The following is a 27116-nucleotide window of genomic DNA, read 5'->3' as shown; positions in this document are numbered from 1 at the left end:
GGAAGAGGCCCTAATAACTGATACAATGGTATGTACCCTCTGTCATGCACTTCAGTCGTTTGCAGAGTGTAGACATAGATGTGCATCAGTGGTAGTCAGTTTAGAAAGTTATTGGACATCATTTGACATTTTTGAGGGCTTCTGCTTCTTTCGAATTATTTCAGTGCCTGTGTGAAACTGCGATTTCAGATAATGGAGGATCAGCTTAGAACTTCCTGTGTACCTAGATTAATGAAACAAAGTGAACAATTTGTTGTAGCTTGTATTGTTTAAATGAGAAACTAAAAGCCGTAACACTATTTTCTCACTACAGCTTTCACTTACATGTTTGTTCACACAAAACATCAGCAAAGTCACAAAGTAAGCACTGAACATTTTAAAAGTTACTGTCTGATAAAGCAGACTCCATTTCTCGAGGGGCATTAGTGCTATTAGTTCCAGGGAACACAGCTTGTCCTATGCTGTCTGTGTTATTGAGTGCCAAAATAGTGCACTTAATCTGTTCTGCTCACTGTGGTGGTGGTAAAGGTATGGTGGCTGAAAATTACGGATTGGATACAGGGCTCAGGTAGTGGTAAGTGTTTATGAAAGTTGACTGAAGCTCCTGACAGGATAAGAGACAAGTTTCAAAATTCCCATTGATGTACCATGCAACTTTTTTGAAACTGTCAGTGAACAATTTTGGAGTAGTTGTTTCCAGCAAGGTAGTGCACGGTAGTTTCATGCCAAATGCTTTAATCTGCTTATTTTCAACCACTACTGGTCACCATTCAAAGGATTTTTAATTGCCCTGTTAGTTCATGTAGCTGTATGAGGCTCAGATTTTATATATATTTCTACTACTGCTTCTAGCTTGTACACTATATGCACTAAAATTTTCATTTGGGAGCCAAAATTTGAAAATTGTTCATGATAACTTCTTAAATATTCTTTATCTATTTACTACGAAAATTTTTGTTTTAAAGTTCATAATACCCACATTTTTACTCCAACAGAAAGCAGAGACAATGAAAGAGGAAATAATATCACACTGGCATCCAAATTTGACTGTGAATGTAGTAACAGATCAAACCAGCTGGATCCAAGGATCTGTTCCACCACCTCTTGATGAATGTAAGTAAATGCTGTGTTGGAAAAAGTTGCAAATAAAATATTCTACAGATTTTTGCTCAAGTAGTTCCTGTTAGGTAATCAGAATTCAGACTCAAAAGCTAAGTGCATTATTCTGTTCGGTCTAGGGAATGATAGGAGGATCAGGCTATGTCCTCTGATTTTCCTCCTCATTATCCAGTCTTAGCAAATTATTGTTTCATGTGTGAAATGGTCTTCACAGTCTTTGAGTGTACTGACCTTGACGGAAGATGGGTGCTAGTTCTTGACAGTTTATACCACATCTGTGGTGGAGTTGCGTACTAAACTTTGTGACATATGCATTTCTTTAACACACTTGTGTACTGCTATTGTTTCTTAGTCCAATATGAATACTGTAATAGAACTCCAGACAGAAATAGCTTTCCAGATAATCTGCAGATGTTGATTGAAGTTTTTACTTTCATATAGTGGTCATTAATGTGATAATGTGTGTGTGTGTGTGTGTGTGTGTGTGTGTGTGTGTGTGTGTGTGTGTGTGTGTAAAATTTCTTACTGTGCAATCATAAGAGTTTGTGGTTTTCTCAAAAACTATCATATCATAAATTTCAGATATTGAATTTCTTCCTGGTGGTGAATATTACAAACCGGTAATATTTTTGAATGAGTTCTGGAACTTGTTAAGAGATTATCAGCCAGTAAACCAGTCAACAAAGTAAGTACCCGTCCTTCCTGGACTTTTTTGTGCTTAAGTAAAAGGTTTAGATATATTTTACTTTCAAGCCGCTATTTATAAGAAGTCCGAAATTAAATTAACTAAGTTGTTTGGTAGTGTGTTGTGTGTCAAGAGGTCTAATAATGGACTAAAATTTGGTTGTAGTTTGCTAGCATGTCTAAAATTTTCTTGGTTCAATTTGGAAGTCACATTGTATTCATAGCATTGACTTGTCTGTTGGAATCCACATAAAACATTCTTGATCCAGCAACCAGCTATTCATCTGGCTACATGTCTGCACATCTGTCATATTTATTACAGTTGTAATATTGTGTTCCAGTACAGTTTACCTGCTAGATTTGATTGTTGTCTTGTATAAATTTGTTTCCTTCTCTTGGTAATTCAAACATGCATCTCTTCATTGTTCACTGAACTGCCCTCAAAAATTTTTGAATTTAAAGCCTATATACCACTATCATAAGTTGGAATATATTTTTAGAAACCACTTTTTGGTAATTAGAGGCACTCCCTGGGCATTTTATTCTTCTGTTTATTTCCTGTCCTGTCCATCCAGTTTTTGTATTACACCTTCTTTAAATCCACAAGCTGATCAACTGGTTCTAAGACTTTGTTATTAATTTGTAAAATTTTATTTTCCATGTGTTAGTCAAACATTATTTTTAGTCTTGATCCGATTTTGGTGTTACCTTAAATCTACTTCCCCCCCCCCCCCCTCCCCCCCCCCCCCCACCGTGTTCTATCTCCCTCTCCTATTCAGCTCCTTGTCATTTTATGCTGTGCACACCTCCCATGCGAGCAGGCAGACATGCTAACCAGTGAGTGTGTGTGTGTGTGTGTGTGTGTGTGTGTGTGTGTGTGTTTGTGTGTGTGTGTGGTGGGAGGGGGGGGGGCATTCCAAGTTAGCTTCTTATTGTTTTCAAAAGTATAAATATTTAAAGTTATTTAGCAGTTTTCTTCATAACGGGCAAACTGTTCATGGGGTTCAGACATTTGTGGATCATTTGACTGTTCTCGTAGTTCTAACAGCTTTGGTTTATTGGTATTTGTTACCATGCAGCAACAAGTATCACCCTTCAGAATTGTTTGGTAACTCCCCTATTGCCGTAGTCCTCCACTTGTTCAAAGTTTTAGTGGAATTTTAGTAATTATTTACAATTGCAAGATTAGATTTTATCATTTCATTTGCTCTGATAATGTACTGTAGGACTTTATCATAAAACTATTCAAGCACAAGTAGAACTTACATGCTAAGACACAATTTTACGTGTAGATTTGAAGGAAAGAAACCGTAGAAATAAACTTTTAATGGTAAAAATACACATAATAATTTGTATCGGGTGAAACCATCATAGTGAAATTTAGTCTGGTATTAATCAGTTGCAATGTTAGTCAGTGACTTCACTGGAGATTGAGTTAATACTTGTGGCATAGCCTAAGGCACATGATGTCTTTCCTTAGCTGTCAGGCTCTATCATCTAGGTGGTGGTGCCTTGAACTATTTCCACTCCTGACTTGTTCTGTTACTTAAGCACAAATTTTTATGATTGTTTCAGTGAATACTTAGTATAATATGGAGAGGAAGTTGATTGGTGTATATTGTGAAGATGAATAGTTACAGTAGTCCTCCAGTTTTGAGAAGTGTCTTCTTCCACAGGCATTCTATAATTAATTTTGAGAGTTTCTTTTGCACTATTTTGCCTTCAGCTTTAATAATTGCTACTGAAATTTCATAATTTCCAGGAACATTTCCTTTCTTCATACCTCCAATCATTTTGTAGTAGATCTGGTCAGCAGATCTGATCAGGTGACAAGTAACTTAGAGAGTCTGTCTAATAAGTTCCTCCCTGGTTGTTTCGGGCAGTACTGTAGGGAGTGACAAGCAACTTTGACCCTAGTTGGAGAAACGAAGGGAGCGGTGATTTGATTGGAGTATGGCTAGTTAGCAGACCTGGTTAAATAGTGAGTAAACTGAAGCTTACGACTAGTGTGCGCTCTCTGGATGTCTTCGTGCTATCATAGGAGGCGATGAGGAAATGAGGGTGATAGTCATTTGACAAAAGCTGTAGTGGATGAATATTGACACTGAGTGTTCTAATAGACTTTGTCTCAGAGAAAAGTGTACAGATTCATGAATTTTTCACATGCATTTTGAGAACAATCTAGGAATATACTGCATTCTCTTGCACTCGGCTTTTATGCGACCTGTACAAAGAAAGCTATACAGCAGTCTTGGAAGCCTATGAGGGGTTGCCTCCCATACTGTGTGACCTTCAAAAAAGCTTTATGTATGATGCAGTAAAGGTTTGTCAGATATACTCTATACAATGATTTGCAACAGAATTTAGGTGTAGATTTAGATGGCAGAAAAACCAACAAAGTGAAATGTTGTAAGTTAATGTGTGTGTGTGTGTGTGTGTGTGTATAATAATTTTTCATGTATATTCTCTTTAATGTTTCAGAGTACTGCCTTTACAGTTAACCTTGCAGCCACTGTCACTTTTCAAATGGCAGTTATACTCATCACAGGCAATGCGCAATCGCTGGCCGTCAATGCTAACTGAAGCTGACGAGGATGATGAGGACCAGGATTCCTTGAAAGAGGCTCTTCTGGAGACATCACCTTATTTGTTGGCTCTTACTGTTATTGTGTCAATCCTGCACAGTGTCTTTGAACTGTTGGCTTTCAAAAATGGTTAGTTCACCCACTCATTGAGTCTGTTATAATTAATACACTCTACAAGTGACTGGTGATATGTAACAAAACAGAATTGCCATGATTAATTGTAATTTGTAGATGACAGTGGCATCCAAAGGAGTAGGACTGACACTCTGGCTTTTGTCTCTGACCAGGAGCTTGAAAGCTGTGACTCTTTTTATGGGAATAAGTGCAGAATTGGGGCTGTCAAACCTTGAAAAGTTGATAGAACTTTTACTTTAATTGGAAGTTTTTAACATTATTGTTACGACCGATAATACACTGTTGCCTCTCTATACTCCACAAACCGCTATGAAGTGCATGACTGAGGATACATCGTTGTACCACATTTGAAGGTTCTTCTCATTCCGTGAGCATATGGAGTGTTAAAAGAGTGATGGCTTAAATACCTGTGTGCACAGTGCAGTTAGTCTAATCTTGTCTTCACAGTCCCTACTGGAGTGCTACAGAAGGGTTTGTGATATATTCCTAGATTTCTCATAATAGTTATTGACATGTTGCAAGTATACTTTTGTGGGATTGATGTTCTTTATGCGACACATTCCCATTTGTTAAATAAAGCTGCTGCATTCGTGGTACCCTCCTTTGTATACATTCAAAATTGCTTGTGGATCTTGTTCGGTGTGGGGCTCACACATGTGAGCAGTATGCCAGGATGGAGTACATGTGTATTTTGTAATCAATCGCCTTTGTAGACTAACTATATTTTTCTTGTATCCTACCAATGAACTTAAATCTACCACCTACTTTACCTATGATTGAGCTTATGTCACCATTCAAGTTCATATCAGTACAAATTGTTACATCCAGATATTTGCAGGAGTTCACTTAATTCTGGTTGTGACGCATTGATAGTGTAGGTCACAGGATACTACATTCTTTTATGTAGTGTGCCCCATCTTCAACTTTTATAGTCCTGTCTTCCTCAGTTGCTTGTAATATTACGGTATATTAATAATTTTTACTTATGGACCGTCTGACAGCAACTGAATAAAACACAATTTTAGTGCCATAAGCGTTTCGCCTTTATTTTCTGCAAGGCATCATCAGTGGCCTACAGGTTGCGTGGACAATTTCGTACATATTACGCTCCTCTTGCATTTTTGGTGTTGTTCTTCTTCTTATGAACGCCAATTTGCGGTTTTTTTCCCCATTCCACAACACTATGCACTGAACGCTTGTTTTAAAACATGCGTTCAGTGCATAGTGTTGTGGAATGGGGAAAAACACTATGCACTGAACGCTTGTTTTAAAACATGCGTTCAGTGCATAGTGTTGTGGAATGGGGAAAAACACTATGCACTGAACGCTTGTTTTAAAACATGCGTTCAGTGCATAGTGTTGTGGAATGGGGAAAAAAACCGCAAATTGGCGTTCATAAGAAGAACAACACCAAAAATGCAAGAGGAGCGTAATATCTAGGAAATTGTCCACGCAACTTGTAGGCCACTGATGATGCCTTATACCGTAATAGTGTGCCCCATTTGAAATAGTTAAAGAGTGTATGCGTACTGTGTGTAGAAAGAGGCTTGAACAATTCTATGCATAGTCCATTGCCTGTCTACATCTCTCCATGTCTGTTGACCTATTAGGAGCCATGTTTGCTTTTTCTCTTGCTCAGTCCATTCTTGCTCCTTTGTATTCGCAACTTACCACTTATCAGTGCATTGTGCAAAGACTATTCAGTATTTATTCTGCAGTTAGACATAGTTTGTAATTAAATAAGTAAAAAAGCTGTTAAACAGGCAGGAGAGAATGATTAAATCATATTGTTGAGATGTTTAGCATAGATGGGTGTCTTAGAGCCATCAGCTACAACTTGAGTGCCCGCAGATGGATGCCAGCAGGCTAGGGTGGGCAAACAGCTTACACATCGGCAGTCTGCCTTACTGGGCTGAAGCCTACAGCATCGTGGGCTTCAACTGAGTGCCTGCGTGCAGGAACAGGCAGGTGGCTCATGCGTGGACAGTCGACAATGCAGACAATAATATTGGGTGACAGTTTTGTAAATTAGTCATTTCTAATTGTCTATCCAAAGCTACAGTATCTGGTGCAACTGAGAACTGACTATTACACAATTTCGTCTTATTTTGTAGACTACCCGAGTCATGAAACCCTGTCTCAAAACTATCATGAAATTGCCCACAGTTTTGTTGATAAGACACTAAGCAATGTCTGTAAATAATTATAGAGAAGAGACGTTTTTTAAACAGAATGTAAAGTTTTCTGTACCTCTCTGCCTTTGTTAGGCATTTTGTCAATGAACGCAATAATTTTATTGCACCCATTAATAATCAGTGTATCCTCCCACTGAAGTGTCGTGTTTAGGTGATTGAAATGTCGTGTACTGCTTTGAGCAGGTGACAGAACAAGTTGTGAATGCAGTGAAATAGGGCTGCCTGGTGGGTAAATAACCACTTGCATCTGCCTAGTTGCCAGGCTGCAGTTTCTTATAGATTTGTGTGTTGAGCAGGGTGTATATTGAGTCAAGTTCCCCTACAATGGAGAAGAAAACCATTGGAAATTAATTGTGGAGTTGAATTTAGTATAAATTCTTAACAGTTACAGAGCTACATATGACATGAACAGAGTATTCTGAGTTTTATAAACAGTGGTCATTCTTCCAGTTTTTATTTGTAACTGGTAGTACAATTGACTTGTTGACAACCATTTACTTTGAAATTTCTGCCACGTAGATAAAGTTGTCATTTTCTCAAGATGTCATCTCAAATTTAAGTTTTTAATGTACTTGTTATTTAAAGTATTTTTATACAGTTATATGTCACAAGACAAAATTATTAATTGCTCTGTATTTATCTATTCTATTTGCTCGTTTAATCTGCCACACAGGACTACTGTTGTTCTGAACATGACTTTAATGCAAGTACCTGTCTCTTTCAGATATTCAGTTCTGGAACAACAGGAAGTCTTTGGAAGGACTCTCAGTTCGATCAGTATTCTTCAATGTATTTCAGTCTCTGATTGTCCTGCTGTATGTTCTGGATAATGACACAAACACTGTTGTGAAATTAAGTTGCTTTGTTGGGCTTGGAATAGAGGTCTGGAAAATACATAAGGTGAGACTTGTTATACTGTGTCAAAACATATTTTCTAGCAGGCTCTAGTGTACTTGTCCAGGCTTCTGTAGGTTTGTTACAATATATTTGATAGTCATGAAAATGTTGTGCCTGTAAGAGATTCAAAATGTAAAAAAAGAGTCTTGTATGTCCTTCAATGATCAGGATAGTCCAATTTTTTTTATTCAACATTACATAATATACTGCTTGCTTTATTTCCTCTTCAGCTCACAGCTGATTTTAAGTGTAATGCTTGAATAATTTAAATGCACTGCCCATTCCTTTTCACTGAAACAGTGACCTCTTTGAACTGTCTTTCTCACTTTTTGTTTGCATTTCAGTCTGCTTAAGCAAAGCTGAAGTTAATTTTTTTGCTTAGGTGTGGAGTACCATTTCTTTCTTTCTTATACAATCTAGAAATGGCGCCAAATTTGTATCTGTTCTTGTTGCAAAAAGATGATGAAATAGCTGCTGCAGCATCACAGTACAAGAAAACGAATTAATTCATTCCCTACTATTTAGGCATAAAACATTTACATTGTTGGATTCAGATAATCATAAATACTGCCTGTATGTATGTTGTGCTGACTGTCCTAATAAGAACTTTTATGTTTCATTAAATTTTTATAATAGCTTTATCGTGCTTTCAGGTCATGGACATAAACATAAACAGAGAGTCTAGAATATTTGGTGTTATTCCACGAATTTCGTTTACGGATAAAGGCTCATATGTTGAATCTAGTACAAAAGAGTACGATATGATGGCATTCAAATACCTTTCATGGGCTTTGTACCCTTTGTTATTTGGATATGCTGTTTATTCTTTGCTGTATCAGGAACATAAAGGATGGTATTCCTTTGTCCTCAACATGTTGTATGGATTCCTTCTCACATTTGGTAAGATAGTTTTTTTTGCTGCATACAAATGGTAATTTATTGTGAAGAACATTAATTAAATTGAGTTTTACATACTTCCTAAATATATGAAAACCATAGAAGGCATAAGGAAAACCAGCCCCGCTTCTCAATAGCCTGGTAGACAATCTACAATTGGATAGTTATTGAGCACGGTCTTGGTTCATGTCAGCTGTAGTTATGATGATTGTCAAAATTTCAAACTTTCAATGCAATAGCTACATAGTTTTCCTGAGTTGTTTTTATTGTAAATTTTTTGATTGATTTATTGTATGTAGTTCGCATTGCATTGTCTGTAGACTGCTGAGTAATACTTGTAAACTAAATCATCATTTCTACTGAGAAGTGTCCCAAATACATATCATTGATCAACTAAATACTTAGACTTAAAAAAAACTGTTTTTTGTATTTATCACATCTTTGATACTCCTGTTTGCATTTTGCAAATATACATTTTGTGAAATTTTTAGATTTATTTAATACTGCATTAGATTTTAACTTGTCAAATGCTTGTTGACAGGTTTCATTATGATGACTCCTCAACTGTTTATCAATTATAAATTGAAGTCTGTTGCACATTTACCTTGGAGAATGTTGTCATACAAGTTCCTTAACACATTTATTGATGACATTTTCGCATTTGTCATCAAAATGCCAACATTGTACAGATTAGGTTGTTTCAGAGATGGTACGTACTGTATACTTCTAAATAATACTTAACATGCTGCCATACTTATACAATGAACCTGTATTTTTATGTGTACGCAAATATCTTATCCTGTTGAATGTAAAGACTGAATCGACACATTATTTGTGAAGAGTTGTTAAACCTGTGTGTGTGTGTGTGTGTGTGTGTGTGTGTGTGTGTGTGTGTGTGTGTGTGTGTAATGAATTAATGAATGAGTTCAGAATTGAAATATGTAAATCATTCCTCGTACTGCTTTGTTACCCTACGGTATTATCCATAATGATGTATTTCGATATTTTAATGTCTCGTAATGACAAGTGTAAGGAATGCAGTAACTTGGTATATACTGTTGAAATTAGTAATTATTATTGTTTGTAGAATCAGATATTTGTTAATATGTTTTGATCACTGGTGTTGGAAGTAATTATGTAAGTAATTTTTGATACGTTACAGATATTGTCTTCTGCATATTCTTGTACCAGCGCTGGATTTATAAGACTGACCCTACGCGGGTAAATGAATTTGGCTTCTCAGCCGAGATGGAAGCTGCTGCATCTTCGCAAGCAAATGGCGTACCTGCAGCTATAGCTGCTACTGCTCAGGAGATGAAGGATCCTTCACAGAAGAAGAAAGATTAGTAAACAGTGGTTAAATGCAATATAAAATACACAGAATGTCTGTTTTTCAAATTTGGTGGCACGTCAGCTCGGAGAGCATATGTTTTATGGGAGGATTGACCAGAATTAATGGCAGTAATGTACAGCAATATTTGAATTATAACTTTTATACATTCGGTTATACCCACAGTTTTTAGTGTTTGTTACAGTGATCATGTAATGATTTAACTAACTATTCCTGAATTGCCCAAAGGGAGGGGGAGGGGGAGTGAGGCATTATATTGCGAGTCACTATGTATTTTCAATTAATTTTGTCAAATTATTTGGCATCCTGTCCACACAGTTGAAAAATTGTCTGTCTGAGAATAAGAAAATTAGTTCATATAATTTTTTGTCTTTATAATAAAAGAAAGTAAGCTTGTCAATTTAAGGTATATTATGCTTTTAAATACAAAAGCAGCTGTGTATTACAAATATGTTTTTGATTATTTGTGGAAATAAAATTGGTTTTAGGTTTATATTTAGAATACTGTATACGTGCGCATATACACATTTTTCAACATTCCAAAAACCTCTTTTACTGTTGTTAGTAAAAAAGTCATAGAATGTTAGGAGAAGGGGAAGGGGGGGGGGGGGAAATTGCATTTATGGACTGTGGGCAGTTGGCTTTGAATTCAGTAGTGTGGTAAATTTGATTTTAAGAACAGTTTGCTGATCTCCATCTTCTCCACCTTATTTTTAGAGATGAATCTCACTTTTCCATGGGAGAAAATTGCAGAGTGATGGAAGAAGAATTATTGTAGAAAAGGGAAGCAGCAAGTGCTACCACTGAATTTGAAAATTTTGTTACAGATTGCAATGAGTACCTTCTTCATACATGACAAAGCTTGCACCATCATGTATGGATTCATTACATATTCTGTGTGGATGTGTTTAAGTTGGTATCACAGTGGAGTGAAGAGTAATCTCAGATAGTGTTTATGAAATATAAGTTGCAAGTAGTTGCTGTACTGTTTATTACTGCAACAAAATACAGTAACAGTGTGCTGAAGGGTGTTATTTTTGTAATTTCTCCAGTCTGTTCTCATTTCTTATAAGTGGGTAGTCTTAAAAGATAATCAGTAAGTGAGTAGTGTCTTTTGGCTAAAAGTTCATCTGATTGTAAGTACATCTTTTTAACTACAAGAAAGATACCAGGGGACTGAAATAGAAAAATAGTGTAGCATTCACAGAAGCCATTGTCTACACAAAATACATTCAGATTTGGTATTTTAATGTTATCACTCCTTTGTGGGAAGCCATAATCTAATTCCTCCACTACCAAATGAACCTCATGTCCTTGTATAATGTAGCAGTGATAATCCTTTTTGTTTTGTTTTTATTCATTGCCATGCAAATAGAACTGCCTTATAAGAATATGGATTGCTTTAAACCTTTGTACAACAGAGGCTGTTTGATAGCAATGACCATCTGTTAAGAAATGTGTTCTCTGAGTTTTGTGGAATGGCAGTGTTCCTATTACAAATGTGCCACAAATGAAATAATTATAGAAGCACTTTTATATGTTTCAATGTAAAGTGCAGTAATGATACTGCGACTTTGTGTTCTGAGAGTGGGCCGTGCAGATAGTGCTTCATACAGCAACAAACAGTGTAGTATGTTGCAAATTGTTACTGCACATATTGGTGCAGACTATTTTAATATAGTTGTTATAACCTGGACGTTTTGTCCAGATTATTTCCCCAGTATTAAGTGACTGCATGAGGAATATATTATATTTAAAATGGTGAAGCATGAAAGTTTTTGTGTGTTTGTGCAGTGGTATATATACTTGTATAATTCCTACAAATTGCATTGAATATCACATACGTTTCATTGTGAATATTATTTAGCTGTGCTTTTTTGTGAATTTCAGAACATTGTGCATTTGTCATTTTATTCATTGCTGTTTTTACCAAAGATATAATCAGGCAATAGGTATGCAAGTACATTTGCCTAATGGTTTCCTGATTTGTAAAAATTTACATATTAAAAAAAAACAGAACTGTCAAATTATGTTAATTGTAAATTCATATGTTGTCTGTCAAACTGTGTAAAATAGATATATTTATTGGTCTGTTTATAGCAGAAGTGAAAAATAAATTCTGCTTCATGTTATATTTTAATCTTCTGGGGGTTTTATTTAATTTCTGCAATACTCTCTCCCCTGTCGCTTTGACTAGCAGCAGTGATAGTCCATATTATTGAATTTTGAAGTGATATTCCTGTCGAGCACATAGTTTTATTTTAAAGTGTATTGTAGTCATAGGCAGAAGAGTGAAACATAATATTATATAAAAGTCTGTTACTGAAGGACGTTATATAAAGGTGAGAAATTGTCATATTGTAGAAACCAAAACTATGTGCAGGTGCAGTAGCTGCAGAAAGGGCAGCATTAAATTTATGGCAGACTGTCTTGGCTGGTGTTAACTTTCTCGGTGAAAATCAGTTTTCTTGGTTTAGGCTGTACTATAAGGCTAAATTTTTGTGCCAGACTTTTGTCATCAACTGTGAGGTACAGCCTCAAAAACTTTGTGGATGTAGGTAACTGCTTCTCAGAGTTAGACATGTTCGACTAGCTGAAACTGCGAACCTGTTTTATCTCCACCTGTATAGCAATGAATAGAGAGTTTGACATGGATTGAGAAATGGGGGAAGGGGGGGGGGGGGTAGGGATTGTTAACACGTTTAACTCGAGCACCCATGTTGTGCCCCTCAGCATCAGGTTATCTGATGATAGCAGCAATGCACATTATACACAATCCAACCATATTAATGTGACCACCCCCCTGTATTACACAGCAATGTGTAATAACCACTTACAAATGGCAGATGGCAGCACTAGCAGTGTGTTTGGGGGGGGGGGGGGGCAGCAGTGCAGTCATTGTTGCAATGCAGAAATGGAGTGATTTATCTGGCATTCAAAAGGGCATGATCACTAGTGTTCGGACCAAGAGTGGAAGCATTTCCGAAACTGCATAATTTGTAAACAGATCACATGCCGCTGTGTTTAAAGTATATCATGCTTGTCAAAATGGCGGTATCCAAAACCAGTGCCAAGATAACTGTGGTGCCCATGGGCCATAGATGACAGATGAACAACAGCTGCAGGGATATGTATATATGAATTGACATGAAACTGTTGAGCAACCGACTGCCTGGGTGAACCCAGGGCTACCAGCAGTGTCTCCTCAACAATCATCCAGTCAGTGTTGCTGCGTATTAGCCTCCACAACAGGTGGCTGGCTCATGCACTCATTCTGACTGCTGTTCTGTGGCAGTGAAGAATGGAATTCACACGCTAATACTGCAGCAGGACATCTGCTGTGAGGTGGTAGATGGCCTTTCCAGATGAATAAAATTTTATGCTCCATCAGACAGATGGCCATTGGTGAAACAGCTGAAAGCAAACACCCTGCAACAATTGTTGGAGGGGTCCAGGGCAGAGAAGTATGTTATGGTCTGGGGAACATTTTTGTGCATTCCTTGTGTGATCTCGTCATTCTGGAAGGCGCAATGGATGGATACAAGTATGCATCTATCCTTCTGGAGTATGTCCACCACTGCATGTAGTCTGTTTTTCCTGGGCGCGATGGTATCTATCAGCAGGACAGTGCAACCTGTTTCCAAGCTTGCAGCATGCGTGTGTGGTTTGAAGAGCACCAGGATGAGTTGACTGTATTCCCCTGGCCATCAAACTCCCCAGATTCAAACCCAATTGAGAATGTGAGACACCACCTCTATCAGGCCATATGTGCCGTGGATCGTCAACTGAGAAATCTAGTGCAGCTGGCCACAGCACTGGAGTTGGCATGGGTGCACATCCCTGTCTGTACCTTCCAGGTCCTCATTGACTTGCTTCATGCTTGTTCTTTCAGTGGTCCGCACTGCAGAAGGTGGTTATTCAGGCTTTTGACAGCTGGTCACTTTAATGTGACTGGACTGTGTATAAGCATGTAATTTCCATTATTCCATCAGGCCTGACAATGTAGTCTAATTAAAATTGTTTATTGTAAGCTGCATGTAGTAGTGTCCTGCAAATTTTTTTGTAATATAATTTGTTCCACGTTCCTAAAGTTATTTATTCTCCTTCTGGCAGCAGCTTGTTTCAGTAGTGCATGGGCTGATTAATTTTCACATTGTGTGTACACATTGGCTGACTTGTGTGCTGGAGGTATGGCTTTTTCTAAAAATTATCAACAGTTTTTGTTTTGCCCTTTTAGTGGAACACCGTATCATCAGAGTGATGTATACTCTTCTCTGGCTTAAGCCACAATTGTCCATTATAGGGGATTGTTTATGTACCTCTATTCACAGGATTTGAAGAGAGGGGTCTGAGTAACTTCTTTATATAACTGTTTACTGAGTATCCACAGAGGAGAACTATACCAACATTCGCACAAGCATAAATCCACAGAACGATGTCTTGGAAAAACACAATGTTTATTACACAATGTTTATTACACAAGGTCAGTTCTTTAGTAATGCTTGTCAGACTGTTGTGTACACTCAACGATTTTCAAAGAATCTGCACTTGATACGCGCTTGTTATCTTTGAAAAATGCCACTGGGAACTTCCAAGACAAATATACAGTTCCAAAGCACAGTCCAGTACCACATAGCAACTAGTCATGATATAACTGAGCGCACACAGTGAATGATACTAGACTCAGCCACAGCAGCTTGCTTACCTTACGGCCATCAGTGGGTCAGACCAAGCAGCATCTTCGTTATTGCTAATGTATGTTGGTGGGGATATTAAATCCTTGAAATTTCAATTGTAATTCTCCCTATGATGCATATTGCCTCCCTTGTAACATATCCCTGCAGTTTCTTGAGTATCTCTGTAATGCTCTTGCACCTATTAAATGAACCCATAAGAAAATGTGCTGGGTTTTATTAGGTCTTGTATCTTTCGTATAACTCGTATTTGACAAGGGTCCCAGATCGCCGAACAGTATGCAAGAATCAGTCGAACGGGTGTCTCATAAGCCACTTACTTTGTGGATCAGTTACATTTCCTTAAGATTCTTTCTATGTGATTCTCATTCTGGCATCTGCTTTTCCTACAATTTGTGTTATATGACCATTCCACTTAAGTCACTGTGGGTAGTTACTCCTAGATATTTTAATGTAGGTACAGTTTTCAGCAGCCTCTCATCAATAGTGTAGTTGTACTGTAGTGGCTTTCTTTTCCTATGTATGTGAAATATGTTAAACTTATTGATGTTCAGAGTCAACTGCCAGAGCCTGCATCATTTATCAATCCTCTGCAGGTCATTCTACAAATCAGTACTGTCTACTCACGTTGCTACTTTGTTATAGAGAACTGCAGCATCTGCGAACTATCTTAAAGAGCTTCAGACGTTTTCTACCAGATCATTCATATACAATGTCATATCCTTGAGGTACTCCATAAATTGCCTTTAAATGTGTCCATTTTGTACTTTCAAGTGTGACCTGTTGAGTTCTGTCTGCAAGAAAATCTCCATTTGCAAATATGGTCCAATACTCGGTAAGTTTGCTTCCCCCCCTCCTCCACCAAATACTAGTGCAGGGCCGTGTCAAGTGCCTTCCAGAAGTCAAGGAATGTGGCATCAGCCTTAGCACTGTTGTCTACAGAGCTATAGCACTGTTGTCTACAGAGCTATGGATCTCGAGGAGGAATAGAGTGAGCTGAGTTTCGCAAGGTTGTGTTTGCAAAAGCCATGTTAATTTTTTATAGAGATGATTTTAGTTCTCCAAAAAGGCATAGTTATTAAGCATAAAACATGTTCCATAATCCTGTAACTGATTGATGTCAACAACATAGGCCTGGAATTTTGTGCATCTGTTCTACAATCCTTTGTTTTCAGTCACTAGGTACCTTCGTTGCTCCAGCAATCTATGATAAACTGCTGCTAGAAGGGAAACAAGTTCTTTCGCTTTACTTTTGTAGAATATTATAGATATGTCATCTGGTCCTGATGCCTTTCCGCTACTAAGTGGAGTTGCTTTACTATCAACAAGGGTTTACTGTAAAGTAATGTCTCTACCTTTGTCGCTCTTCAACAGTTGGCAGCATTGGTATGCGGCATGTACTGGTTTGTTCCGTAGCCTCTTCTCTACAGCTCCAGTTGGCAGGAAGCCTTAGAATTGAACGGTTGTGTTGTTACAGTGTAAAGTATGGAACCCTGTGCAGACGGGCAGTCAATGCAGTTTAAACAACGTGCAGTCATTGAATTCTTGACAGCAGAAGGTGTCACCCCAAAGGAAATTCATCAGAGAATGAAAGCAGTTTATGTTGATTGTGTTAATGAGAGTGCTGTGTGTCTTCATTCTTGTAACACGAGAGGAGTTCCTGGCAAATTTAAAGTCTGTGCACTTTCATTTCAGGAGTCAGCATCCGGGGTACCCATCATGCACAGATCTTTCGATAACCAAGCAAAGCAATAATGTGACCCCCACGTTCTTGTGAAATGCCGATTGTGCTTGCAATTTCTCTCTGAGTGATACGACGATTGTCCTAAATCAGTCTGTCAACATTTCGCTTGTGAAACCCAGTGGTTGCTATCGCAGGACATCCAACTCCTTGTTTGTCACGCAGGTCAGATGTTCCTGCCTCAACATCTTTAAACTTACTTGCCCAACAGCTTGCAGTACTCACATCAACACAATCACCATAAACTGCTTTCATTCTCTGATGAACCTCCTTTGGGGTGACACCTTCTCCTGTCAAGAATTCCATGACTGCATGTTGCTTAAATCACATCAGCCGACCATCTGTGCAGGGTTCCATACTTTATACTGTAACAACACAACCGTTCAATGCTAAGGCTTTCTGCCAGCTGGAGCTGTAGAAAAGAGGCTACAGAACAAGTCAGTACCTGCTGCATACCGAGCGAGGTGTTGCAGTGGTTAGACACTGGACTCACAATGGCGGAGGACGACGGTTCAATCCCGCGTCCGGCCATCCTGATTTAGGTTTTCCGTGATTTTCCTAAATCACTCCAGGCAAATGCCGGGATTGTTCCTCTGAAAGGGCACGGCCAACTTCCTTCCCCATCCTTCCCTAATCCGATGAGACCAATGACCTTGCTGTCTGGTCTCCTTCCCCAAACAACCCAACCCAACCTGCTGCATACCAATGCTACCAACTGTTGAAGAGTGACAAAGGTGGAGGCATTACTTTTCAGTCAACACTCGTACAATTGGTTAGCTCAATATCTGCCATCTCCATGTGCATATGATCATTGAAAGGAGGGATTGTGTTATGGTCTTTAGCATTGAGGTAGGGCAGACTGAGCAACATACTGAAGTGGCTCACAAGATGCCAATAATCTGGATGCCTGTCAACTCTAGTGAGTCTTGGAAGCATAATCAGCAGATAATGAGACAGAACATCAGCTGACTGCTACTTAAGATGACTACTAACAAACTGAGATATGTGAACGGCATTTGAAAAAGCATGCTGAGCTGCCAAATCAACCTCGAAACATTTAGCAGTTTTAAATATTTCAACAGGACTAGGATCAGGCTAGCCAAAAGCTTTAGTGTTGACCTCCCTGTCAAGAACAAGGTGCACGATCACATCCCAAATCAGCTATTCTGCATTCAAAACTTTATTGTTCTAGAGTGTAAAACTGCACTTGGGTGCGAGATCCTGCAAGACAGCTGCCCAAGCATTTGTCCAATATTGTTTGACACTGGTTACACTGAAGTGTACCAATAACAAAGTGTGTCTGCTGGCCATAGTATTCAGTTAAGAGCAGAGAGATCACTGAAAGGCACTTCGTTAGGTTCCAAGAGTAGCTGCAAGTTTCAGATTGCTTCATATAAACAGCCACTAGGAGACAAGAGCAAACCACGTTTCCACTCACTGGAAATATCACACACTGGACAGTGCAAGTCAGAAGTAGGTGTCCCAGCTCCCCAAAACCTCATCGAAGGGGGTGATCTCTTACTAACTTGGTGTTTGTTATTGCTGAGACAAACTGCAGGAGAGCAGACTGCTGAGCCACAAACTTGCTGTTGGAGTGACAGCTGCTGCTGCTGCTGCCACAGTTTCACTAACTTTGCACCCGTAAGGCAGGAGCCGAAGGCAAACACAACACTGTTAACAAAACAGGGTAAGAACTCATCGCCACTAAAGAATCTGCACCTGATGTGTACTCGTAATCTATGAACAAAGCCTACATTGTCATGAGTGGAGCACTGAACAAGCACAGATTACTTAAGGCAGGATGTCAGAGTCCAAAGCATGATCCAATACCGAGTAGCAGCTAGGCACGATACCACTGTGTGCATACAGTGTGTTGTACTAGACAGAGCTGCCGCAGCATGCTTTTCTCGTGGCCATCGAGTCGGACAATGCGTGTCTGCTACCACGCTATTGGCACCTGACTAAGTTTAACTGTAGTGTCTGCTCTGTTGTTGTTGTTGTTGTTGTTGTTAATGTCTGTTGATGGGGATATTACAATATTCTTACAATTTTGTGTTTTATGAATTTGAACGCTGATGAGACCTGTAACAAAACCAGAAACTGATTGCAATGGTTTTATAACAATATAATGCTTTAAAAAACAAAGTAATTTATTTTGTTCTTCAGTTGAAGTTTTCATAATATCAATTGTGGACGCTGGCCAGCTCTGGATGGCAATCAACAAACCAACCTGATGAAAATGTGGCTCTTGTTCTTGGGTTGTTGAATGTTGATTGTCGAAGGAGAGTTTGTCTGTTAGCTGAAACTGAACATTCAAAACATTGTAGAAAAGTGACATCTACACCCAAAGACATCGCCGCTACCTGTCTGCTGCTTCATAGAAATGCACCTAGCAACGTCTCCCTGTGTACTTGAGTTCCTGGAGAAGCATAACGAGACAACACTGTTTCAGCCTCCCTACAGTCCTGACCTCGCTCTGGCCAAGTTCCTTTTGTTACCCGAGGTCAAGAACACCGTTTTGACAGCATTGATGCTATCAAAGTGACTGTGACAACAGTTTTAAAGGAGGTTCCCTTTGAGGACATGTACTGAGCATGGGAGAGTTGGTGGAAAAAATGTGCGGTTGCTTGTGGCAGTACTTTGAAGAATATTAACCCTTGGTACAGATATTATTAATAAATCTTTCTTTTAAATATATTTCATGAATTTTGGGACATACCTTGTATATGTGATAACTCAACAATACACAATAGTTTGAAAAGGCTGTATAATACTTGTGCAACAGATGCCATGTTATGCGAAGACTGTTAATATTGACCTGGTTTCTTGCATAGAAATTTATTTTTAATTCAATCCTATTAGGCATCTCAATCTTACAACAAGGAAAAAAAAAAATAAGTGCTGTAATCTGAATCGTGATCATCTTTTCTTTCCACTGTGCACATTTTACTATTGTCTGTTACGGTGGAGAGAGTTCTTGTATATTTAAAAACATCTTTTTTATGCAGCTATCAGGCTCAGAAAAATTTACAATAATTTGAATTTTTATGGTTAACACCTCATTAATAAGTGTCTAAGGTACTTTAACACGCCTGTTAAGTTTGCTTGCACCACAACATAAACTGATATAGCTTGCAACGGTAGTTTCATTTCTACTTTTGGAAATGAATCTCTTTGAAACAATCTTGAGCAGAGTAGTAGTCTATATTTGCTTCAGATCTGTGACATGTCAGTTGGTGCAATTTCCCTTGATTGTAGTATCCCTGTTATAAATCAACAGTTTTAGGTGGAGTAGTGGACTGATTCATTTGGTTAAGAACTATCTAAATTAAAGTCAGTGATTCTTCAGCTGAAGAATGTATTTCTTCTGCACTTGTTGAAAATAATAATAATAATAATAATAATAATAATTGGTTATCCTGTTGTTTCCACCATGCATCAAACAATTATAACTTTTGATGGCGTGTTTTTACAAGATTTAACTTTTATTACAAATATAAGATTCAAAATTTATCAGATGGAAAATCAGTAGCAGAACCAAACAGTTTCTTCCAAGGTTTTTCTGAAGGAGCAAGGAGCTATTTTGATGCCGACACAATTTTTTTTTTTTCCTTGGCAGAATGCCCTGTTTGCATCTGCCTCAATGTCACAGATGTTGTGGTAGTACTCTAATGGATTGTCAGCTGCTTGGAGAAGTACATAAAAAAACAATTCTGCACTGGAATTACAGAGACTTTGACAAATTTCCTGATGAACTTCACTATGCAGAATGTATAACAGATCTGTATTTAAAAGAGAATCATATCACTACATTGGTTAGTATGAAAGAAAAACAGATGGAAGTTCCGGAAATTGTTGATTTAATATTTGACACTTGAAAGTAATTTTATTTTTAATAGCCCACTTGGATAGGTTCACTGAAGCAGCTAACTGGTTTATACCTGTTTCAAAATAAGCTGAACTTTCTACCACATGAAATAGGTGATTTGTGCAATTTGACTGTTCTTGATGTTGCGCACAACTTCCTGTCTGTGTTGCCAGAAAGTCTTTGCAAATTAAGTAACCTCCAAGAATTGTCTCTCTCCAGGAATAGACTTGTATATTTGCCTAAAGGTATGTTGGTAATTTATTTACTTTTCATTCTGTTTTGTCAGCAGTACCTTACACATTGTAAATTACTACCTTTCCTGTGTGCAACCAGTTTTTTTTTTGTGTAAGGGGGGGGGGGGGGGGGGTAGAACTTTTATTTTTGCTTTTTGTGTTGTTACTGAATACCTGCAAGAGTGACTGTCTGTGATAGTCATATTTTCGTACAACTTATCAAGACTTTTTAAGCGGTTGCTAATGTCTTGTAGTATTTTAGGAAAACATACATGCTAACATAAGTAGCATTGTGCTTACTGCTTTTTTTCATATTTCTATGTTCTTTCTTTTCCCCTCAGTGCTTGGATGCTAAATACTGTTTTAAAGCTGAGTCAGTAAGTGCTTATGAATATTTATTTGTATCCATATTGCACTTCTATGGATAGGATTGACATTCAAAAACATTTTCAGTTTTTTGGTGTATCTCTCTTTGCATTTTTTGATAACTTCTTTAGTCTCTCTGTTGTGACCTACTTCCTTTAATCTGACAGAGGCCCTCTCAGTGTTCAAGATTCTTGGTCTTTTTGAATTCCCTATAGTTGTGTGCAATCTATCTTAAAGTCACATTGTTCACATCTGTGTTTTCTGAAATATCAGCTTGTTGCAAATATTTTGTGCATTTTGAAACAATCTCATTTCTGTTTGAGTTGTAACTTATCCTTGTGATCTGCTGGTCATTGTCAAGTCTGCATATGTGCCCATACAATAGCAGTCATCTCTCTTTAATTAGTGATGTTATTACTTCTATCTTTCTGTATAATTCTTCATTAGGTCTTAATCTTGCCTATCCATAAACCTTCCGTTGCTCATTTTCGTTCTCATTATCCACCATTCCCTTTCTGTCAATGTCTGATGGCTTCCTTTGTCCTCATAGTTAAGGTCTGTGATGCATACACTCCTTCTGGTATAATCAACACAATATCCTGGCTTAACTTTGCTCCAATGCAAAGTGCCTACTTGTAGTTTTTTTATCAAAAGGAAAATTCACTCAAGAAAACAAAGAATTTTATACTGAATTGCTGGTCAATACTTATGTTCAGAAGGTGAAATGTTAAATGCTGCTGGTAGACATATACAAAATTACAAAGACTATGCTAGCTTTTGGAACTATTAAGTCCTGCCTCGGGGAAGAGTTTGGTGTCAGATGATAGCCCCATCTAATTTTAAGACTGTAGCATTGATTGCTTCCTGCTGCAACCTTTTCTCCTGAATCACATCAGCTACATAATTGAATTCCTTGGCCCATGCAATCTTTCCATAGTCATTGTTCCATTTTGGTCTGTTATAGAGGTTTCTCACGTATTTCATTTAGTTGAAGGAAACTTGTAGACCAACTGTCTCAGCTGCTTCCTTTAGATGGCTGAGCTTTCTATTTTGACTTCTGCTTAAGATAGCTATGTCATCAGCAAAGGATGGACAATCAGCATATACTCTTTAATTTGGGACCCAGTCTGAACTGATCACCACCTTCTATTTGGCTCAGTCTCTGTCACCATTCTTGGGTGACTTTTTCCAAAACCTAGTCGAACGATAGAAATTAAGAAAATCCATTACCTTGTCTGCCATGACTCTTGATCTACTGTGATTCTGAGATCTCTGTCACATATTTTACTTTAGTCACAGTGTTCGTGAGCTTTTGTTGTATCCAGTTTCCAGACATATTGCCCACTGCCAGATAAAGGCCTTCTATAGACATCTCTGTGCAGTTAAGTCTTCAGCTATATGCATCCCACTATATTACTGAACGGCTAACGAAGTTCATGGCACCCAGTCACAGTTGCAAGCTGTGTATCTGATGGTTTCCAGGGAATAAAACATCTCGAGGCAGGGTAACTATCCATGCACAAATATCCAGACTATACTCTTCCAGTATTTGAAAATGAGTTCATCAAGTACCTCGATGGTAGTAGCCTCTCAATATATGCCAAGGAGAATGTGCCCATCGATGGAACCGTGACGAATGACTTGCATATGAAGTGGATGAAACTTTCTCCCACTGGTGCTCATATGGTCCCAGCAGTCTCTAAAGCAGAAAAGAACTCATTCAATACAGAAATATATTACCGCAAAATGGATTTCTTAAATCATAGCATGTTAAACTCTCGTTTAACACTGAGGACAAGTCACTCAAATATTTCATCCACAGAAAATCAGGCATTTACGCCATTATTTAAAATTTTACTGGCACATTCGTGTTAGATACATCTTAAAATGGTAATACACTCTAAAAAAGACCAAGTTTCAAGGTTAGTTTTCTATATTTATTTTAGTTCTTTCATAGATTACAAATTATGCAATAATGATGGCAAAAAGAATAATTACATTTTAAAAAAAGGTGTGACGCAAGTTCTCGAGCAATTCCACAGGTAACTGTCTTTACTATGGGAAATGTTGAAATGTTTGACAGAATTTATAGTGCACAGCAGTGAAATTTATAATTGTGCTCGTCAATAATAGTCAATGCTGAAATTTAGAATGATGCTCTTAGGATCCTGTCTGATCAAACCCTCGGGAAAAAAACAGCAAAAAGATTTTGACAATTGGTATCACATGCGAAAGCTTAGCTTTTCTTATGGTTATATATTAATTTAAACCATTAAATTTTTCTATTTGTGTGTTCACTTTACTTAACAATGATGTTGCTATCAGCTCACTTCACGTTTCCTGTGCTCTAAATATCTGCTGTCATTGGCTGGTGAGATCATGTGATATGAGCTATGATTGACTGACAAAAGCACATTGCACTCTTGATTTCAGTGCTTCGGAAGCTACCATCATGTAATTGGTGGAGTTCCCATTTATACTTTTGTAATACTAAAACATTCCTAAAGTGCCAGAATGTTCTATGTCAGTGTATAAATCCTTCACCATTCCAAAGATTGGTAAGTTTTACAGCTCCGAGTGAAAGTATATCATAACCTATCATAGAAAAATGTACTTTCACCTGGAAAAAAGTTTATTTTCACCTCAGAAAGTATATTTTTAACTGGAAAAAAATCCAGGAATTTTTTTCTTGTCTGTATATACGCCTTGAAGATACTTCGATGCCTCGGTAACACTAGGCGTGGTGCAGACCGCACTACACTTCTGCAGCCTTACAAAGGCATGATCCTGTCAAGTCTTGATTATTGGCATCTGGCATATGGTTTGGCATCATCGTGCTCAGCATTGCAGTCTCTGGACCTGATGCGCCACTGTGTGATCTGATCTGCAACAGGAGCCTTTCAAACTACCCCTGTAAACAGCCTACTCACAGAGGCTTGGATCCCTTCACTATAGATCAGGCTCCAACAACAGCTACTCAATTATGCCACCCATGTTCGCAGCTCCCATAATTATCCAGACTACCATGCACTTTTTCCTAGCAGAGAGGTTCACCTTCCTCAACAGAGACCCAAAACTGGAGTCACAGTTCAACTACAGGGTCTCTGCTCTGAACTTGAACTTCCCCATTGTCACTTATTGTCAGAGGGCAATCGCTTATGACCCATGGCATGTACCCCAACCTCAGACCTGTCCAAATTTATGCTTTGGACCAAAAGATTCAGTTGCCCCCATGGTGTTTTGCCACCTGTTCCTGGTTGTCCTTCATAAATTTCCAGGTTTGGAAGTGGTACACACTGATGGCCCAAGAGTTGATGGATGAACCGGTTTCGTGTACACACAAGCAAGATGCAGTGAACTATGTTCTTGCCGAATGGATACAGTGTCTTCACTACTGAATTGGTGGCCATGAAATGAGTTCTTAGCCATGCTCATTCTTGCACTGGCGAGATGCTTCTAATCTGCAGCGACTCCCTGAGCGGGCTCCAAGCTATAGACCAGTGCTACCCTCATCGCTCATCGGTCACAACTACCCAGGATCCTCTTTCTGGCATCCATCAAGTTGGATGGCCAGTTGACTTTGTTTGGATCCTTGAACATGTTGGGATTTCAGGGAATAAACATGATGACTGCTTTGGGGGGGGGGTTCAGAACTGGACCTTCGGTTGACTCTACACCATCAACTGTTGGATGCCTGGAACTCGGAATAGTTCACTCTGGACTCACCCAAAAAAACTGAGGGTAATAAAGGAGAACACAACCATACGGCAGTCTTCCATTTTGCGCTTCTCGCAGGGAATCCACCATACTTTGTCAGCTACACGTTGGCTACACTTGGCTGACATTCTCCGATGTGAGGACGCAACTTACTGTCGCTGTAGTGCCCGCTTGACAGTGGCCCACATCATAATAGACAACCCAAGTATGTCTGCTTTGCGGCAATCTCTTAAACTTCCTGACACATTACTTCTGGTGCTAGTGGATGATGCCAAAATGGCTGACCCAGTTTTGTGTTTCACCCAAGAAGGTGCTTTCTACTCATCTCAGTGAGATGGGGCACTTTGGCCTCATTGACCACCTGAGGGTTTGGAGGAGCACCCCTCAACTGCTCTGGCCCAGGGAGCCCACGGTGGCCCTTGCTTGTTGGTCTGACCTGGCCCCTACCCTTCCCACCGTTTTATTCTCCTTGTTCTTTTATGTCTGCCATTTGTAATGTTTTATCTTTCCCAAACTTTTATCACCTTGTCTGTGCTGCTCCTTTTCTTGGGGCAATGGACAGTGAGGTGGTGCTGGTGGGATGCAATGTGTGTCTTCCACTGCATACCATGCTCTGGGGACCTCCAACTACATTCTGGGCAGAGCAGTTCACCCACCTTACCCCCTCTCACCCCCCCCCCCCCCCCCCCCCACCCCTCCACCCCCTACTTCTTGATTTTATCTCTGCCTCATTATATCCTGCTTACAGTCAGGCTTCCCAGGGTTTGCCTTTTGTATCCTCCTCCTGAGCATTATTCCTGGTTTGATACATATACGATGAAGGGACTGATGACCTTGCAGCTTGCTCACTTTAACTCTAAAAACCAACCAATCTTCCTTTTTAAACCTTCCAAACGTGAGGAAGGTAGTAATAGTTCCAAAAGGTCGGATAGTGTATTCTTTCATGTGTCTACCAGGAGTACTGATGTTTCATTTTCTGAAGACAGGTACTAGCCCACAATTCTGCCTTACAATTTAATAGCTTTTACAAGCAATTTTTTCTATTAATACAAGCAGCTTGCAAGCTTTTCTTTTCAGACACATCTAATACTACATTTTGAAAACATGTAATTAATTGTCTTGCAACTTCCACAAGATTTTCTTGTGAAGGCGAATAATAGCAGGTAGTTTCCTTCAGCTCTAATTTCAAATGAAAAACCATCCTGTCGGAGCACCTTCTGTTTCTTCATACCTTGAATGTCTTTACTAAGTGAGGCGGTAAGACAGTGGAATCATACTCTGGAGGATGACGGGTCAAATAACTATTGGCCATCCAGATTTAGATTTTCTGTTGCTTCTCCAAATCGCATAAGGTGTTTTCTAGAATGGTTCCCTTGAAATGTCTGACCAATTTCTGTGTTCGTCCTTTCCCGATTGGAACTTGTGATCCACATCTAGTGACTTCATCGCGGATGAGCAGTTAAAACCCTGATCTTCCATCCTTTGAATGGCTTTATACACCTCGTGAACATGTTATGTGCAAGGATTACTTTACTGCATATAATAGTAATAATAGATTCAAGGTCATGTACGATGAGTGGTGTCGGATATAAAGTTTTGTACTGGCATATGGCATTGAAACTAATTGTGTTCTTCTATACATTAGCATGAAAATGGTTATAAAAACGTGGTGATTATTTTATCAGTTTTTAAATGATTGCATCATCATTATCTGCATGTGTATCTCCATCCCTGAGAAAACCTATAGTATTAAATGTGTACTTGGTGCAAGAAGTTTGCTTTCGTAATGATGGGAGACACATGAAAAGGTGGCTTGGAGCGTGATATAAGTAGTAGATTTACAACCACACCTGGTATTATATCTCAAATTTCATTATGTTCATGATTAACCATATGTATTTGCCATTCCCCTGTTGAAAGTATACAAACATCCATATGTATTTGCCATTCCCCTGTTGAAAGTATACAAACATTTAAAGAAATCCTGAAATACTTGTAAAATTTTCTCTCTGCTGGTAGGAATTTGCTACTTGCAAACTCAATTGATGAGATGTGGAGTTTACCCAACATACAGTTTTGTTTTGCCTCCTTCATACTTTTATTGTTCTCAATTGTTCCACTTACTAAATTTTTATTGCATCATTTCACAGCTGCTGCTGGTTTAATAAATAATTTTGTTTGGTTCAGCATATTCTCTTGTGAACTTATTGTCATTTACTTGAAACCCTAGCCTCCTTTTTAATAGCAGCCTTGTATCATTTGAGATTTTCCTTTGATTTCTTTGTGCCTGCAACATAATTTGCCATTCAAATTATTTCCTTTACTAAATAACTTCTCCTGTCTTCTATGCAGTATTTGTTTTCTAATACACTGAACTTGTTGTTTGGTGTAATCTGGTACAGCCCTCCCATTGTATAATTCTCATAACCTACATTTCTTTTTTCCTTTTTGGTGGATCTGTTGCTTTTTATTTTTGTATTTATTTTTACTCTGAACCTGGTGGGTCTGTGCTCAACTGCAGTTTTTGAATGAAGCCAACATTTTGATAGAGTAAATGCATTTCATTTAAGCATGCTAATGCAGCACTCATTGCCAGAAATCACTAGGTGCAGTGGCATGCGGTAGAGTGGTGTT

The 27116-nt window shown here is 38.5% G+C and overlaps 2 protein-coding genes across 2 annotated transcripts in view; both read left to right on the top strand.

Annotated features, from left to right (window-relative positions):
• The window catches only part of LOC124619260 (cleft lip and palate transmembrane protein 1 homolog), a 48216-nt gene extending 36213 nt beyond the window's left edge, over window positions 1-12003 (top strand). Inside the window, exons 5-11 of the mRNA XM_047145525.1 lie at window positions 996-1113; window positions 1702-1804; window positions 4285-4517; window positions 7443-7618; window positions 8269-8515; window positions 9054-9221; window positions 9675-12003. Coding sequence (XP_047001481.1) covers window positions 996-1113; window positions 1702-1804; window positions 4285-4517; window positions 7443-7618; window positions 8269-8515; window positions 9054-9221; window positions 9675-9859 — 1230 coding nt within the window. The 3' untranslated portion in view covers window positions 9860-12003. The remainder of the gene's footprint in view (window positions 1-995; window positions 1114-1701; window positions 1805-4284; window positions 4518-7442; window positions 7619-8268; window positions 8516-9053; window positions 9222-9674) is intronic.
• A 7908-nt stretch (window positions 12004-19911) lies between these two features.
• The window catches only part of LOC124619647 (leucine-rich repeat-containing protein 1-like), a 45748-nt gene continuing 38543 nt past the window's right edge, over window positions 19912-27116 (top strand). The window contains exons 1-2 of the mRNA XM_047146177.1: window positions 19912-20113; window positions 20198-20411. Of these exons, the coding sequence (XP_047002133.1) occupies window positions 19919-20113; window positions 20198-20411 (409 nt within the window). The 5' untranslated portion in view covers window positions 19912-19918. The remainder of the gene's footprint in view (window positions 20114-20197; window positions 20412-27116) is intronic.

Source organism: Schistocerca americana, chromosome 6 (genome assembly GCF_021461395.2).
Source record: "Schistocerca americana isolate TAMUIC-IGC-003095 chromosome 6, iqSchAmer2.1, whole genome shotgun sequence".
Lineage (NCBI taxonomy): Eukaryota > Metazoa > Arthropoda > Insecta > Orthoptera > Acrididae > Schistocerca > Schistocerca americana.
The sequence above is the reverse complement of the archived record's forward strand: the minus strand, read 5'-3'. Positions and strand labels throughout refer to the sequence as shown.